A 16999-nucleotide genomic window follows, 5' to 3' on the forward strand; every position below is an offset into this window, starting at 1 on the left:
ATTTCATAAATAAAACTGAATTTTTTCACAGGTTTATAACATAAAATAACAATACATTAACTAAATTAAAGACTTTTTTTATCTGAATCAATGTTGTTACTTGTAAAAGTGTGAGACGGGGCAAGAGCTATAGAGTACAACACTTCATTCAAAAAATTTTTTTAATGGATTTGCCCTGCTTTGAATCTGGGACAGTCCAGTCCAGGTTGAAGGGACTTCAATACCAAATAAAATACAACAATAATTGAGCTATCAACAGATATAGCATGGATGTGTTTGGGTTTAAACTGATACCTATGACCGAACTCATACCTCAATATAATCATATTGACAATCCACGTGTCCCTCTAGGTCCATATTCGTGAAGGTAAGAGAGATCCTGTCACGGTCACTGACACGAACAATCCACACACACTGAGCATCGTGATTGTAAGCATTAGGATAGTTTGGTGAGATTAAAATGCCTGACTCAGCGGTAAATGTACCTCCACAACCAGAGTCGGCTAAAAATTAACAAAAAAATAAATACAGTGAAACTTGTATTGAGTGACCCTGCAATGGAAACACTAAAAATGGCCACTTAATAAAACAGTCTATTAAGACAAAGCATGAGAAAAAGTCAAAATTCATTCATGATATTTTTCCTTTGCAATTGGGGAATTTTTCAAAGTCATTCTGGAACCATCATTTGTCAATTTCGGTAATATTTCCATCAAAATACCTAAAAATTCATTAACAATAAAAATATCAGTCTTAGAATCATATGTAGGTTAAGCATTTGTTTGTTACAGAAATTAAGATATAACTTATACTGGTGGACATTTTACTTAAAAGTCTGACTCGAACCCAGGACCTTTACAATTCAGATTTACAGATCTTCAATTCTGAGTAAAATCACAGACACTTTGGGCATTGATCAAACTGGTGACCCCCATCCCAAAACACCTATAAAATGGCATAAACCCGCTATATGTAAATATATATGTTAATCCAATAAAACACACCATTGAAAAATTCTTTGAGCAAGTTAAAAAAAAAAATTCTTATTTCAACCAGTACACATGTAATGGAGGATTTAAAATACCTGAAATAGCAGCATATGTGATATGAAATCCACTTCCTGTGTTGACACTGGAATCTGAGTGGAATTTAACCCAGGCAGTAGGACCTGTGGTGGACAGAGGGGCTGGTGAAGTTGTGTTACAGTATTTCTTCAAAACCGGACTTGTATCAAGTCCACCATCACGAATCTGCAAATTCAATAATTTCTCAATATTAGATACATGCGTATGTATTTTTTTTGTCAGTTTTGTATGTTTTTCAAGATAAAAAATTGCAAATTTTAACACTTTTTTGGTCATCTTTAGGCAGTCCATCAACCTACCTGTATTTCCTGGATAGCTAACCAGTAATTACCTATTTCTACACAAGTGACCATCTACTAATCTAACATGATTTCATAATCAGTAGAGACAAATGCCCATAAGACTCGAAGCCCAAGGTTTATTGTCACAGAATAAATGAACCTCATTTTTGTGAAAAATGACCCAAAATTGAAGCATTATGGGCCTTTAATAGCGACCTCCAATTATGCAGGTCATGATTTAGTAAAAATTTATGCCAAGAGATAAAAGGCCTTTGATAGTGACCGCCAATTACATGTCTTAAGATTCAAGTGAATATCTTAAGTAGTTTTTAAGATTGATCTTGCATGCAAAACTTTAACAATTTTTTTTTCAAGTTTACAAAGGGTAATAATTCTGTCAAAACCAATGATAGAATTTTTTCGCCTTGAATAGTGACCTCCTTAACCAAAGTTTAAATTTAACCAAAGTGCTATGCAAACACAGATACCCATCCCTGGGTAAGTAAGACACTTTTCAACTTTTCTGGAATAGTTGAGGTAAAAATAATCACCTCAAGATAGTCATAGTTGCAGTCAGGATGAACCTCAAGATCTAATGTAGCAAATGTAAACATAATGTTGTTGCCTGGCGACACACTTATTGTCCAAACACAGTCACGGTCATGTGGGTAGTTGCCAGGGTAACCAGGACTGGAAAATTCACCATGATCTGTCCCTTCAAGGTTACCTCCACATACTGAAAAACAATTAAAAATGTATAAATAACCCTTAATAGGAGAGAAAAAATACAATTTAATTAGAGGGTTGACTGCAAAACTGCAGTAACTTATATAAAATTAAGAAGAACTTACAACCATATTGCAGTTAACTCTCAAATTACGCTCTTCATTCAATATGTAATAATAAAATGCAATACATCTGTTCATTAACAGAAATATGCTGAAATGTCCTGAACTTTAAAACTTTGACCTTGATATTCAACATGACATTAGGGATAAAGGTCAAATTGGTGAGAGTAAAAATTTATCTTGTCTCAAGAGGTATGTTTTATTCAAGTGCAAGTATAATGACTCTAGCCTGAAGTCAAAGTCCATGTGACCTTGACCTTTGACCCAGTGACCTTTAAATCAATAGGGGTCACCTACTTATCATGACCAACCTCCAAACCAAATATGAAGACTGTGGGTAAAAGGAATCCTAAATTATTGAGCGGACAAGCTTTTTTTACTCAAAGCCCCTGTGACCTTGACCTTTGACCCAGTGTCTTCAAAATCAATAAGGGTCATCTACTAATCATAACTAAACTCCATGCCAATTATGAAGACTGTGAGTCAAAGGTTTCTTAAGTTATAGGGTTGACAAACTTTTTGAAGTCAAAGTCCCTGTGACCTTGACCTTTGACCCAGTGACCTCAAAATCAATAGGGGTCTTCTAATTGTCATGACTAACCTCCATGCCAAATATGAAGACTGTGGGTCAAAGGAATCTTAAGATATTGGGCGGACAAGCTTTTTATAGTCTAGCCCTTGTGACCTTGACCTTTGATCAAGTGACCTCAAAATCAAGAGGGGTCTTCTACTACTCATGACTAACCTCCATGCCAAGTATGAAGACTGTGGGTAAAAGGAATTTTAAGTTATTGGGCGGACAAGGAAAAACCGACGGACAGCCAGACGTCTGGACAGCCGGACGTTTGGATGGACAAGCTGATTCCAGTATACCCCCCTTACAACTTCGTTGTGCGAGGGTATAAAGACCATTTACAGACTTACAAGACAAAGTCAATTTCTCTACTAACTGATAAATGCATGGGCATAAATTATTTCCAACATAATTTAAAGATTAAAACAGAATCTTACAGATAAAGCAACATTGATTCTGTTTAGTAATAATGAATGAAAAATGGTTTGAGAAACATACAAAAGTTCAGAAAAAAAATAATGACATTTTAAGATTTCAAGCAAGTCAATTATGTCAAAATTTTGCATTTTGCAGCAAAATTTAAATAAATCTGTATAAAAGATTTATAATAATGCTATGCCTGAGTAAACCTGTCAGATTTTTGTAAGTTATCAGAAATCTGCCTTAATTTTTTGTATTTTATAAAACTTCAATTTTTCAAAAAAACGAAACATTTGTTGACTTCTCTGCAGAGGTTATAATGTAAATTTATGTTTTCCCATACTATACCTGGCAAAGCAGATGTCCATTGAACCGTGAAACCGTCACTTGCTACAGATACGTCCGACTTGAACCAGAAATACAACTGATGATGTGTACTGTTGATTGGCTGACCGTTGTTAGGGGGGTTGCTACCACAATATCTCCCGATAGCATACGAGGCTGCAGTCGGTCCATCGTTCATTTGAAGGAAATCATAGTCACAGTTTGGATGTGGTTCAATGTTGAATTGTGGGAAAGTAACCCTTATAATCTGGAGAGAAATATATCATACTTAGTTTATGCAGAATTTATTTTAGTTTGATTGTTTTGGAAGCTATAATTTTATAGACACATTCTCGAAATCGATTCCTGAAACCAAGCAGTACTGAGTAATGTCAGTGTAAATTTTCTTGCTCATAAAATAGTGCCAAGGGGGTTCGAACCCACACAGTTTGCGGTCTTTAGTTAACTAGTTTGACCATTAACCACTTGTCATGGTTGTGCTTTATAATTTATAACTTGTCAATGAAAACAATTAAAAATTAATACATGTACATGTACAAATAAATATAGTAGTTGATTGGTACAAATATCTAGGTGTCAAAATGGTAAATTGATCTTAAAGCCTGTAATATAGTGCTAGACAAAATAAAGTGATAGAGATTGAATACCATGCAAAAAGGGCAAATATGAGTTGTATTACTTTCAATGAATTATTTTAAGCATGTTAGTTGTTTATCAAGTCAAGAAAATTGGGCAATATGTGAAATTATTTGTAATAAAAGTAGCAAAATGTAAACAAAGTAGCATTTTTGACTTCAATACAAAATACTAAATCACTATAATTGTACTAATTGCCAAAAGGCTCCAGAAGCATAAGATGGTTCAGGTTAACAGCTACTTAGTAACTTTCTGGAAACTATAACAGGACACAAAATTAAAAAGTTTTGAGAAATAAAATAAAAACATTTCTAGGGCAAAATGGGCCTTAAAGTGATTTTTTTCCTTTTAAGACATTGTTTTATAAGTCTGTTGACATACTACATACCAGTATGTATTAATTGCAGTATTTTTAGCATAAAGTTCATATTTATGAGTAATTATAGGGATGGCTTTCCTTGCAAGCCATTGCCTTGCAAGCCATTGACTCCATAGGAGCTAGACTATTTCTACAGTTTTGTACATAGGTGTTAATGCAACTGCCTCATGCTGAGGAAAATAACATAACTACCTCCAGCTTTGAAACGTTGTTTTCTTTCTCCTGACAATAGTTGGGCAAATAACATAACTACCTCCAGCTATGAAACAATGTTTTTCTATCGCCTGACAAAAACTATTAAAGATCATTTTTCATTAGATTAAATTACAGAAAATAACAGAAAAACATTTTTCTTTTTTTCATTTTTCATTTCTCATATGTATGTGTACTTAACTTAAAGGAACTCCACTGAGTTTTTTTTGACATGACAGGACTAGAAATATTTTCTCGAGATTAAAGTTCCATCTGATAAAGGTCTAGACTTAGAACTTGTGTACAAAATTCCACGTCACTGGCTTACTCATTTTTTCAAGAATAACTATTGTTATAATTCTTTTTGTTCAAAATCACCAAAAATTAAAAAGCGTTGCAATGCCTTGCACTCAAAGCGGGATGAGAATAGAATAAAATACGATTTTTAATGTACTTTAAAGTGTTTCACTCAATTATCCTTTGCATATCTTTCTATTTTAAGTGCTGAAGCTTATCTATATGAAAAATCAGAAAAGATCTATGTTTCAAGCTTTGGACCTCAGTGGAGTTCCTTTATGCAAGTGTTTTCACGATTTTCAAACATTTTGACCTTTAGTCTGTATTCTATTCATGCCACATGAGCAAACAAAGATATGTCCTGCAATGTATGTTGACATTTACATGCAATCTGATGTTAGCTATTTTGTCAGTCCTTACTTTGAAATTTTCTGTAAAAACTGGTTTTATCCAGATTTTAAGGTGAACAAGTCCAAAACTGGTTTTGTCCAGATAGAAAGTTGAACAAGTCATAAAACTGGTTTTATCCAGATTTAAAGGTGAACAAGTCCAAAACTGGTTTTGTCCAGATTGAAAGATGAACAAGTCATAAAACTGGTTTTATCCAGATTTAAAGATGAACAAGTCCAAAAACTGATATTGTCCAGATTGAAAGATGAACAAGTCCAAAAACTGATATTTTCCAGATTGAAAGATCAACAAGTCCAAAAACTGATATTTTCCAGATTAAAAGATGAACAAGTCCAAAAACTGGTGTTGTCCAGATTGAAAGATGGACAAGACCAAAAACTGGTTTTGTCCACATTGATAGATGATCTAGTCCAAAAAACTGGTTTTGTCTAGATTGAAAAATGAAAAAGTCCAAAAACTGATATTGTCCAGATTAAAAGATGAACAAGTCTATTTAAAATAATAGGCATGGTAAGACTTAAAATTGAGGATCTACATGTAATCATTCACAATAATCTTACCTTTCCATAGGTTGTTGTAATTCTCCATGCACAACTGACATCATGTGGATATTGGGTACCAGAAACCATTGGGTACCGGAATGACCCAGATTCACCATTCAACGTGCCTCCACATGCTGTAAATATTACACACAAACACTTTATTAAAGGGACTCCACTTCATTTATTATAATGCAAAATGAGCAAAAAATGAAAAGCATTAATTTTCAACATATTTATCTCAAATCAGACTGAAAACTGTAGTAAAAATCCATTTTTATTTTATTTCTGAATATACAAAATGTATTTCTTCATTATCTTTTTTTATATTTTTTGTTTTAAGTGACTCCAGTTGATCTACGTCAGAATTTCAAAATTTCATTTTTTAGGCTTTTAGACCTCAGCTGAACTTCTTTTTTAATTCTTACAATGCTGGGAAACAAAGTATAAATCTGTACCACCATATTAACCATTAAAATGCTGTAACTAAAAGTGACAAGTATAAACCACCTCTCCTCGACTATCTTGTAAATACCAATTTTTCTGCAAGTGACTGACTACTAACCTAAAGTGTAGTCAGTCACTTTCATGAAACCAAAAATGTGTTAAAATGGGCTTTAAAAAGGCTAGATAAACAAACCAGCAATTCAACCTCAGGTGCCCTTCTATTGATTATTTCAATCTTGGACTGAGGTTGAAATAACAAAACAAAGAGCACCTGAGGCTGAAATTATGAAGAAGCACTTAGGTTGCGATAATAAAAGGAAGAACACATGAGGATGAAATAATGGAGGAGCACCTGAAGCTGAAATAATGAAGCAGCAACTAGGTTGCCATAATGAACGGAAGAGCACATGAGGATGATATAATGAAAGAGCACCTGAGGGTGAAATTATGAAAGGAAGAGCACATGAGGAAATAATGCAGGAGCAGGTCCTTAGGTTGACATTATAATGAAAGGGAGAGCACATGAGGATGAAATAATGGAGGAGCACCTGAGGTTGACACAATAGAGGAGCATCTGACTGTGAAATAATGGAGGAGCACCTGAGGCTAAAATAATAATGAAGCAGCACCTTGGTTACCATAATGAAAGGAAGAGCACATGAGGATGAAATAATGGAGGAGCACCCGAGGGTGAAATTATGAAAGGAAGAGCACATAAGGATTAATAATGGTGGAGCACCTGAGGTTGAAATAATGAAAAGAGAAATACATGAGGTCTTTTTTGTACGAGTACCAATATTTTTGTCATTCTTTTAATAGAGACAGAAGAAAATATATTTTGCCCATGTTGACAACTACTTACTTTGCTGTTCAATCTCACAGTTGCTGCCTGTGTAAGAATCAGTACACTGACAAACATAGCCATTCACTCGGTCAGTACAGGAGCCTCCGTTCTGACAAGGATTTGACGCACATTCATTAAAATCTGTCTGGCAATTTTGATCAGTATACCCTGGTTGACACACACATCTATAGCTATTATCATTGACATTCTGTGTATAAAAGTAAAAACTTGAAAGCACATAGAGCAACCTCATTTCTAAGGCAAATTTTCTTGATACATTTAGTTTGTCAGATTTTATAAGCTTTACACATCATATGTAACCTATCTTTGCAAAAATGCCAGCACAAAACTATCTTTCAATGACTTTTTGATTATGTCAACAAACCTAAAAGATCCCCTGTAAAAATCCACTTTCTTTTCATGACCATGTGATGGCATCTTTTAACCTTTAGCCTACTGGAAAAACTGGATAAGATCAGCCCCCACATCACCACCTTCTGATCACAATTTGTACTGTTTGCTATTCTGTCAGTACATTTTTTGAAATGTCCCTTAATAATTATAAATGGTTATGTCAAATTTGAAAAGATGGTCAAGTCCGTTTAATATATTTAGTGCAGTAAGGGTTTAAAAAAATTCTGGCACCATGGCTATCATCATTTGAACTCCATGATAAAATCTGCATACCTGACACGCTGCTCCATTCATACAAGGGGTGCTACCACATGGTCCAGTAACAGGCCCCTGTGCCACACAACCTGATGACCCAATACCATTACCAACATAACCTGGGGCACATGTGCATGTTCTACCTTCAAAACCTTAAATAATAATGCCAATTTTTCAGAAACAATACAAAATTATAACCATTTTATTCAATAAGTTGACTCTTTTCCTTCCATAAACAAAAAAAATATTTCATAAAATTGATAGGAAAGTGGTAAAAAGTATATATAGTTATCAGGAAAATATCATAAAACTATAAATACAAGTTATTTACAAACTTCCAAGAAGAAATAATGAATAAATGTTTAAAACTCATATTACAGTCAAACCTGTGCATACAGGCCACCCAAAAAAGAGACCATACATGGCCTTCATAGCAGGTGGTCTTTATTTGGAGTTTACTTTGTTTTATTTGTCATCAATGACAATTGTCAAAAAGTGGTGTTTATTTATAGGGTGGTCTTTATTCAGAGTTGGTCTTTAACACAGGTTTTACTGTATTATTATAGATGGTCACTTTAATATCTGTTTTTGTTCAGTTTACCTGGGCTCTCTGTACAGGCTGCCTGTGGGTGACATCCACCATTGTTGTTTTGACATACTCCGACCCAGTTACAAGACACACCATTTCCTTGATAACCTTGTTACAAAAATACAAAATTCAAAACATACATATCATAAGAAGATGAAAACAATAAGACAAGAGGGCCATGATGGCGGTCGCTCACCAGAAACAACTGCTTTCCAGTGTTGGAATGTCAATATATTCTAATATTAAATTTGAGCATAGAATGCATGTTTAAACAATAATTTGAAGAAATGCCATGACCTGGGGTATTTAAGCTTTAGCTTAAACGGGGCTAATCAAATTAATATGAGCAAACTTGATAAAAGACTACTTAAGAATGCTACAAAGTTTGGTGATCATCTATCAATTATTTCAGTAGGAAATGATGTTCAAAGGTTTTTTCTATTTTTCTATTTTTAGCTTTAGTGGCCCCTAAAAGGGGCTAATCAAATTAATATGAGCAAACTTGATAAAAGACTACCCAAGAATGCTACAGACAAAGTTTGGTGATCATCCATCAATTAGTTCTGTAGCTATAGCATTTAAATGAATATCAATTTTTAATTTTAGCGGCCCCTAAAAGGGGCCAATCAAATTAATTTGAGCAAACTTGATAAAAGACTACCCAAGAATGCTTCAGACAAAGCTTGGTGATCATCCATCCATTAGTTCTGTAGAAATAGACATTTAAAGGTACAGTTGACTCTCGGTAACTCGAAATCCAAGGGACTGGGCATTTTACTTCGAGAGAAACGGAATTCGAATAATGTGGAACTACCGCCATTACGTTGACATTCGTACATGTATATACATGTGCCTGATTGAATGTGTAAAGAAGTAGGTTGTTATTGTTGTTAGCGGCAATGCTGCAATATTTGACCATTGAAATGACGGTAAATAACTTACAACTACAAATTATAGACGAACAAAAATATATCATTCAAAATTTAATACATGTGTATTAACAGTGAAACATAAACTCACAATTATATTTGATTTAATTGATTATCGGACGAAAATGAAATTAGCAACTATCATGAACCGGAAGTACAAATTAATGTATGCAATATGACGGGACATTAATTATACAAATGTTATTTACGTTGATAACACACATCAATACCTAGGATGTTATTTGACTACCACCCGTCAGACTGGCACGAGTCAACTTTCTTAAAGCAATGTAATTACATTTTAATTTAGTTATCTAACTGTTAAAACCAATTAAGTCCTGAAACGGATTAAAGCCACTTTTACGACGTGTTAATAATACATGATGACCGGCAATTAAAAATTACTATGAAACGTGTAAATCACGAGTGACAACATCTCACCTTGATGTCGCCGTCCTTTGATCAGTCGGCTGTTTTCACACTTCGACTAATTGAGATGAAAATATGTTGTACTTTAACTGACGGGACCAAATTTTCTTTTCGACTAAACAGGAGTCTCGGTAAGTCAAAATTTGACCTAAGCGGAGTTAAAATACAAAGATAAAGAAGGAAATTTGACGGGACTTTAGAAATTTTTCGACTAAGGCGGAATTTTGAGTAAAGCGATTTTGACTTATTGAGAGTCAACTGTATTTCTATTTTTAGCTTTACCGGCCCCTAAAAGGGGCTAATCATATGAATATGAGCAAACTTGATAAAAGACTATGCAAGAATGCTACAGACAAAGTTTGGTGATCTTCCATCAATTAGTTCTGTAGAAATAGACAGTTAAAGGTATTTCTATTTTTAGATTTGCGGCCCCTAAAAGGGACCAATCAAAATAAAATAAATAAACTTGATAAAAGACTACGTAAGAATGCTACAGACAAAGTTTGGTGATCATCCATCAATTAGTTCTGTAGAAATAGACATTTAAAGGTATTTCTATTTTTAGCTTTTGCGGCCCCTAAAAGGGGCCAATCAAATTAATATGAGCAAACTTGATAAACACTACCCGAGAATGCTACTGACAAAGTTTGGAGATCATCTATCATTAGTTCTGTAGGAGAAACATGTTTAAAGGTTTTTCTATTTTTAGCCCTAGAGACCCCTAAAAGGGGCCAATCAAAAATAATATTAGCAAACTTGATAAAAGACTACCCAAGAGTGCTACAGACAAAGTTTGGTGATCATCCATCCATTAGTTCTCTAGAAATAGACATTTAACAGTATTTCTATTTTTAGCTTTAGCGGCCCCTAAAAGGGGCCAATCAAATTATTATGAGCAAACTTGATAAAAGACTACCCAAGAAAGCTACAGACAAAGTTTAGTGACCATCCATCAATTAGTTCTCTAGAAATAGACGTTTAACAGTTTTTCTATTTTTAGCTTTAGCGGCCCCTAAAAGGGGCCAATCAAATTAATATGAGCAAACTTGATAAAACACTACCCAAGAATGCTACAGACAAAGTTTGGTGATCATCCATCAATTAGTTCTGTAGGAGAACATGTTTAAAGGTTTTCTATTTTTAGCCCTAGAGACCCCTAAAAGGGGCCAGTAATAATATTAACAAACTTGATAAAAGACTACCTAAGAATGCTACAGACAAAGTTTGGTGATCATCCATCCATTAGTTCTCTAGAAATAGACATTTAACAGTTTTTCTAGTTTAAGCTTTAGCGGCCCCTAAAAGGGGCCAATCAAATTAATATGAGCAAATTTGATAAAACACTACCCAAGAATGCTACAGACAAAGTTTGGTAATCATCCATCAATTAGTTCTGTAGAAGAAGATGTTTAAAGGTTTTTCTATTTTTAGCTTTAGCGGCCCCTAAAAGGGGCCAATCAAAATATATTTACAAATTTGATAAAAGACTACCTAAGAATGCTACAGACAAAGTTTGGTGATCATCCATCAATTAGTTCTGTAGAAATAGACGTTTAAAGGTTTTTTCTATTTTTAGCTTCTGCCGCCCCTAAAAGGGGCCAATCAAATTTATATGAGCAAACTTGATAAAAGACTACCCAAGAATGCTACAGACAAAGTTTGGTGATCATCCATCCATTAGTTCTGTAGAAGAAGATGTTTAAAGGTTTTTCTATTTTTAGCCCTAGAGACCCCCAAAAGGGGCCAATCAAATTAATATGAGCAAACTTGATAAAAGACTACCGACAAAGTTTGGTGATCGTCCAATCATTAGTTCTGTAGAAGAAGATGTTTAAAGGTTTTTCTATTTTTAGCTCTGCTGGCCCCTTCAAGGGGCCAATTGGAATGACATGAGCAAATTCAAGTGTGACTGTCACAAGGATGCTACAGACCAAATTTGAAGTAAATCTGTCCTGTAGTTTCAGAGAAGAAGACCATTGTTGACGCATGACGACAGACGACGGACGATGGACGCCGGAGCATCCCCCTTTGATACTAATAGCTCACGCTGAGCCTTCGGCTCTGGTGAGCTAATAATAGAGAAAATGCTCATGTCTTCTTTTGTTATTCCTGATTGATAATGAATATTTGTGCATTTGTATTATCATAGTTAGGTAAATAATACACATACAGAGAAGGTAAAACTTAACCCCAAACCTCCTGAATTTGTGAAATAAACCTGTCCTGCTTTGAATTTGGTACAGTCCATTATAAATCTAGGGTATTTAAAATACCAACAGTATAGAGTCTGGTCAGACTACATAGATGTGCAGGCTAGTCTGCCTTCATGATGGTGGCAAAATCTATAGTTTTGGTTTAAGCAAGCTTTCTAGGGTTGTAAAATCAATGGGTGAGTAAAGTGAGAAAAAGTGTGAACATTTTAAAAAGTGACAGATGACACATGTTAAGCTAAATAACTTTGGTGAACAACAAGGGGCGCAAGTTCCATGGAACTCTTTATTATGTCACCTTCCTGTCAATCAGCAACACATAATTATCCTCCAGAACATGGACTGATTACGAGTGTAGGACAAAAGCCCTCCCGGACAAAAGTCTCCAATCAAAAAGTGACAAGGCGAACAAAAGCCCTCCCGTGAAATGACAAGGCGGACAAAAGCCCTCCTGTGAAAATGACAGGGCGGACAAAAGCCCTCCCGTTAAAATGACTTGGCGGACAAAAGCCCTCCCACAAAAATAATAGGTCGGACAAAAGCCCTCCCGCAGCAAATACATATATGTACGTTGAAAAGTTTATATTATCTTTTCAATGCACTCAACATATCAAAATTGTTATCATGAATATTTTTGTTTTCCATTGGTATAAGCATGTTTATACGAGCTTGAGCACATTCCTGACAGGCATCAATTTCTTTTAAAAGTGACTTTGTTTTTAACGACATTAGTGTAAAAAGTTTCCTCGTTAAACTTTTCTGAAGGAAGGTATATTCAGAATAAAAGGTGGTTCTAGCTCATACACAAACTTAGGCCAATTGAAAACAACAAGAAATATAAGTAACAATTTTAATATGTTTAGTGCATTGATAAACACTCAGGTTTTTTTTTGTTTGTTTTGGGTTTTACGTCACATCGACACAGTATAGGTCATATCGCGACGTTCCAGCTTTACTGGTGGAGGCAGACCTCAGGTGCCCTTCCGTGCATTCTTTCAGGCACAAACGGGCACCTGATTAGAACCACCGACGTTCCGTAAGCTAGAAACACTCAGGTATTAAACATACATATTTATTTTTGTTACAGGAGGGTTTTGTCCGCCTTGTTAATTTCACAGGAGGACTTTTTTTTCCGCCCAGTCATTTTCATGGGAGGGCTTTTGTCCGCCCTGTTATTTTCAAGGGAGGGCTTTTGTCCGCCTTGTACTTTTTTTGACGGGAGGTCTTTTGTCCGGGAGGGCTTTTGTCCGTTTCCCACAGATAACAATCAATGCTTGGAGGAATTGTTTAAATTTTATAAACAAGTACTGTGTTTGAATTTCTTAATGTTGATATTTTATATTCACTTAGAGACGAATATCCGAAATTCAATCTCGTATATCGTGAATCGAGATCAGGGTCAAAATTTGGGATATAACATGAATGATGTAAAGCCAGGTCAATCTTTATATCCATGCAGTCAACCCCGACTCTATACTGCTAGCTGCATGACGTCCGCATTCCTGACAAAAATAACATCTTAATATTAAATCAAATAGACCAACATATATATACATGAAAATTTGTCAATGACAAAGTCATACCTGCAGGACAGGGTCCACAGGTTCGAGACCCGGGTGTGTTTGTACACTGAACCATAGGAGCCATGGAACATCCTCCATTGTTTACGGCACATTCATTTATGTCTGTACAGACAAACCCATTACCACTGTAACCTGAAAGAGATTTTATCCCCTTTAAACATAATTTTCACTGTACAGGTACGTAACCTTTATGAGTAATGATATATTTTAAAGCTGCACTCCTCCAGAAGTGTCAAAATATTTCAAGAAAATCAAGCTTGAGAAAAATGTACTAAGATTTTAAGAAAAGAAAGGATTCAAGATACATGTATGTAATAGCTTAAATGGTATGCAGTATTTATCACCATATTTGTACTATGTGACTTACACAGGGTTATTTTTTGCATGTTTTGACCTTTTTTTAGATTATTAAATGGACTGTAAGTGCCATTTGCAATGTGTAAATTCCTTTCTTTGTTTACTTCAGAATATTTATCTTCTTAAAATCATTTACAAAGTTTTCATTAAAATAAACTTGAATCTGGAAGCATGCTCCTTTAATTTGCATGGAATTAAAAGATCATGTTAAAAGCAGAATTGATGCAGTGAAAAATGAAAATGCTGATTAAGTTGTGTAAAACTATGAAAAATTCTTTCCATTTTGCGAATGATAAAAGGCTAACAGAAAGTTTAAAACAAGCTTCTAGATTACAATCACTTAGACTATACATACATTGCTATTTTGAAAACAAAACAGCATGCTGAAAAAGTAATTAGATAATGGTAAATGTGTTAACTATGTTAAATTACTTGTAAGTCATTGGTTAACACCTTAGTTATTTGTCCGTGTGGGGAAAATAATGCTGTGAATGTCTAATTTACATGTACAATAATTATTTATCACTTTAAAAAATTCTACTGTAAGACAGTGCATAGGAAAACAAGATTTTTTTTTGTAAATGATATCTCCTAGAAAAAAAATGTATAAGAATGAAAAAGCTTCAAAGATACTTCCAAATAAATGATTAGTATTAAATGTTTACTAACCCGCAGGACACGATCCACATGTGAATGATCCTGGAAGGTTAATACAAGGCACTGGTGGGTTCACTGAGCAAGGTGGTCTGTTTGATGTGCATTCATTAACGTCCATCACGCAAGCTGGGTCCGAGCCCGAGTTTGTCCAGCCATCGTCACATATACATGTATATTTTGGCTACAAGGACAACAAATATAGTTTACAGATCTATACCCATTTAGCACCAATTTAATAACCATCTGTAATCAAACATGTGACACAAAATTTTAAATACTTAGAGAGTATCATACTGTTTTAACAAAAAAATGCTGAAAGTATTTGGCAATTTAGTTTAACAGATCATAGTCATTTTTTGGTCTGAACATCTCCCTCAAATAATTATTTAGTTAAAGAGAAAGGTAATTAGTTGTATATTATTAGTTATAAAGATCTTTGATAGGTTATATGGCCCTATATAAAGGTTGTTTGGAAATATAACCAAGACTGCTAAGCTAGGGTTATAATACAGCAAACTTCCCTTTTTAAGAGAAAAAAAAGAAATTTCTTCATAAATTGACAGCAGCCATGTATATTAAACTAAATAAAGTCATGATCATCCAATGGCAAGCAACGTTACAAAATTAACACGCAGTATTATAAAATAAACATATGTATAGGTATCTCAAAGAATTATTGTTTTCATACTGTTTCACTGACCTATCACACTTTACATGGTATGGAACTTAAAAATCATCAAAAAAAGAGTATAAATGACTATGCCTTCCTTATGAAAACCCCATTTGAAGAGAAATATTTTTTTAAAGAATAAATATCACCTGTCCTGGTTGAACTCTTGGTGTGTTGACACAAGTTCCGTGACCACAGAGTTCCGCAGATGACGCCCCTGTACAATCATCATGATTCTCTGTACATCTTACACCATGCCAATTGGTTGTACATTGACATCTGTAAATGTCAGAATATATTTGGTTATAATGCATTTAAGACTTTTATAAACACTATGCCACACTTTGGGACTTTTATCAGCATTTTGTCACAAAATTGAAACTTTTATATGCATTGTGCCACACAACGATACTTAAACAAACATTTGCCACACATTGAGACTTTAATTAGCATCTTGCCACACACTGGGACTTTTATAAGCATTATCCCATACACTGAGACTTTTAAAAGCATATACTGCCAAAAAATGAGACTTTTATAAGCATTTGGCAAGACAATGAAACTTTTATAAGCATTATGCCACACATTGGGACTTTTTTAGCATTTTGCCACAAAATTTGACTCTTATAAGCATTATGACACACATTGAGACTTTTAATAGCATTTTGCCACAAAATGTGACTTTTATAATATTATGCCATACACTGAGACTTTTAAAAGCATATAATGCCAAAAAATGAGACTTTTATAAGCATTTGGCAAGACAATGAAACTTTTATAAGCATTATGCCACACATTGGGACTTTTTTAGCATTTTGCCACAAAATGAGACATTTTATACTCCTTGTGCCACACTCTGAGACTTAACAAACATTTGCCACTCATTGAGACTTTTATATTCATTGTGCCACATACTGAGACTTTACAAACACATTTGCCATACATTTAGACTTGAATAAGCATTTTGCCACAAAATGTGACTTTTATAAGCATAATGCCAAAAAATGAGACTTTTAATAGCATTTTGCCACAAAATGTGACTTTTATAAGCATTATGCCACACATTGAGACTTTTAATAGCATTTTGCCACAAAATGTGACTTTTATACTCCTTGTGCCACACACTGAGACTTAACAAACATTTGCCACTCATTGAGACTTTTATATTCATTGTGCCACATACTGAGACTTTACAAACACATTTGCCATACATTTAGACTTGAATTAGCATTTTGCCACAAAATGTGACTTTTGTAAGCATAATGCCACACACTGAGACTTTTAATAGCATTTTGCCACAAAATGTGACTTTTATAAGCATTATGACACACATTGGGACTTTTATTAGCATTTTTGCCACAAAATGAGACTTTTATTAGCATTTTGTCACACATTGAGACTTTTATTAGCATTTTGCCACAAAATGAGACATTTATAAACATTATGCCACACATTGGGACTTTTATTAGCATTTTGTCACAAATTGAGACATTTTATACTCCTTGTGCCACACTCTGAGACTTAACAAACATTTGCCACACATTGAGACTTTTATTCTCCTTGTGCCATATACTGAGACATTACAAACACATTTGGCACACATTGAGC

At 34.4% G+C, this 16999-nt stretch overlaps 1 protein-coding gene across 1 annotated transcript in view; it reads right to left on the reverse strand.

Moving 5' to 3' along the window:
• Nucleotides 1-306: 306 nt before the first annotated feature.
• Nucleotides 307-16999, reverse strand: part of LOC132757880 (cubilin-like) — a 32501-nt gene continuing 15808 nt past the window's right edge. The window contains exons 9-19 of the mRNA XM_060749373.1: nt 15541-15670; nt 14734-14902; nt 13708-13839; nt 8569-8664; nt 7986-8119; nt 7317-7506; nt 6029-6144; nt 3557-3800; nt 1918-2102; nt 1085-1250; nt 307-503 (exon numbers count right to left, since the gene is read on the reverse strand). Coding sequence (XP_060605356.1) covers nt 307-503; nt 1085-1250; nt 1918-2102; nt 3557-3800; nt 6029-6144; nt 7317-7506; nt 7986-8119; nt 8569-8664; nt 13708-13839; nt 14734-14902; nt 15541-15670 — 1759 coding nt within the window. The remainder of the gene's footprint in view (nt 504-1084; nt 1251-1917; nt 2103-3556; nt 3801-6028; nt 6145-7316; nt 7507-7985; nt 8120-8568; nt 8665-13707; nt 13840-14733; nt 14903-15540; nt 15671-16999) is intronic.

This window comes from Ruditapes philippinarum, unplaced genomic scaffold, assembly GCF_026571515.1.
Source record: "Ruditapes philippinarum isolate M1 unplaced genomic scaffold, ASM2657151v2 ctg1771_1_1_1_1, whole genome shotgun sequence".
NCBI classification, from domain to species: Eukaryota; Metazoa; Mollusca; class Bivalvia; order Venerida; family Veneridae; genus Ruditapes; species Ruditapes philippinarum.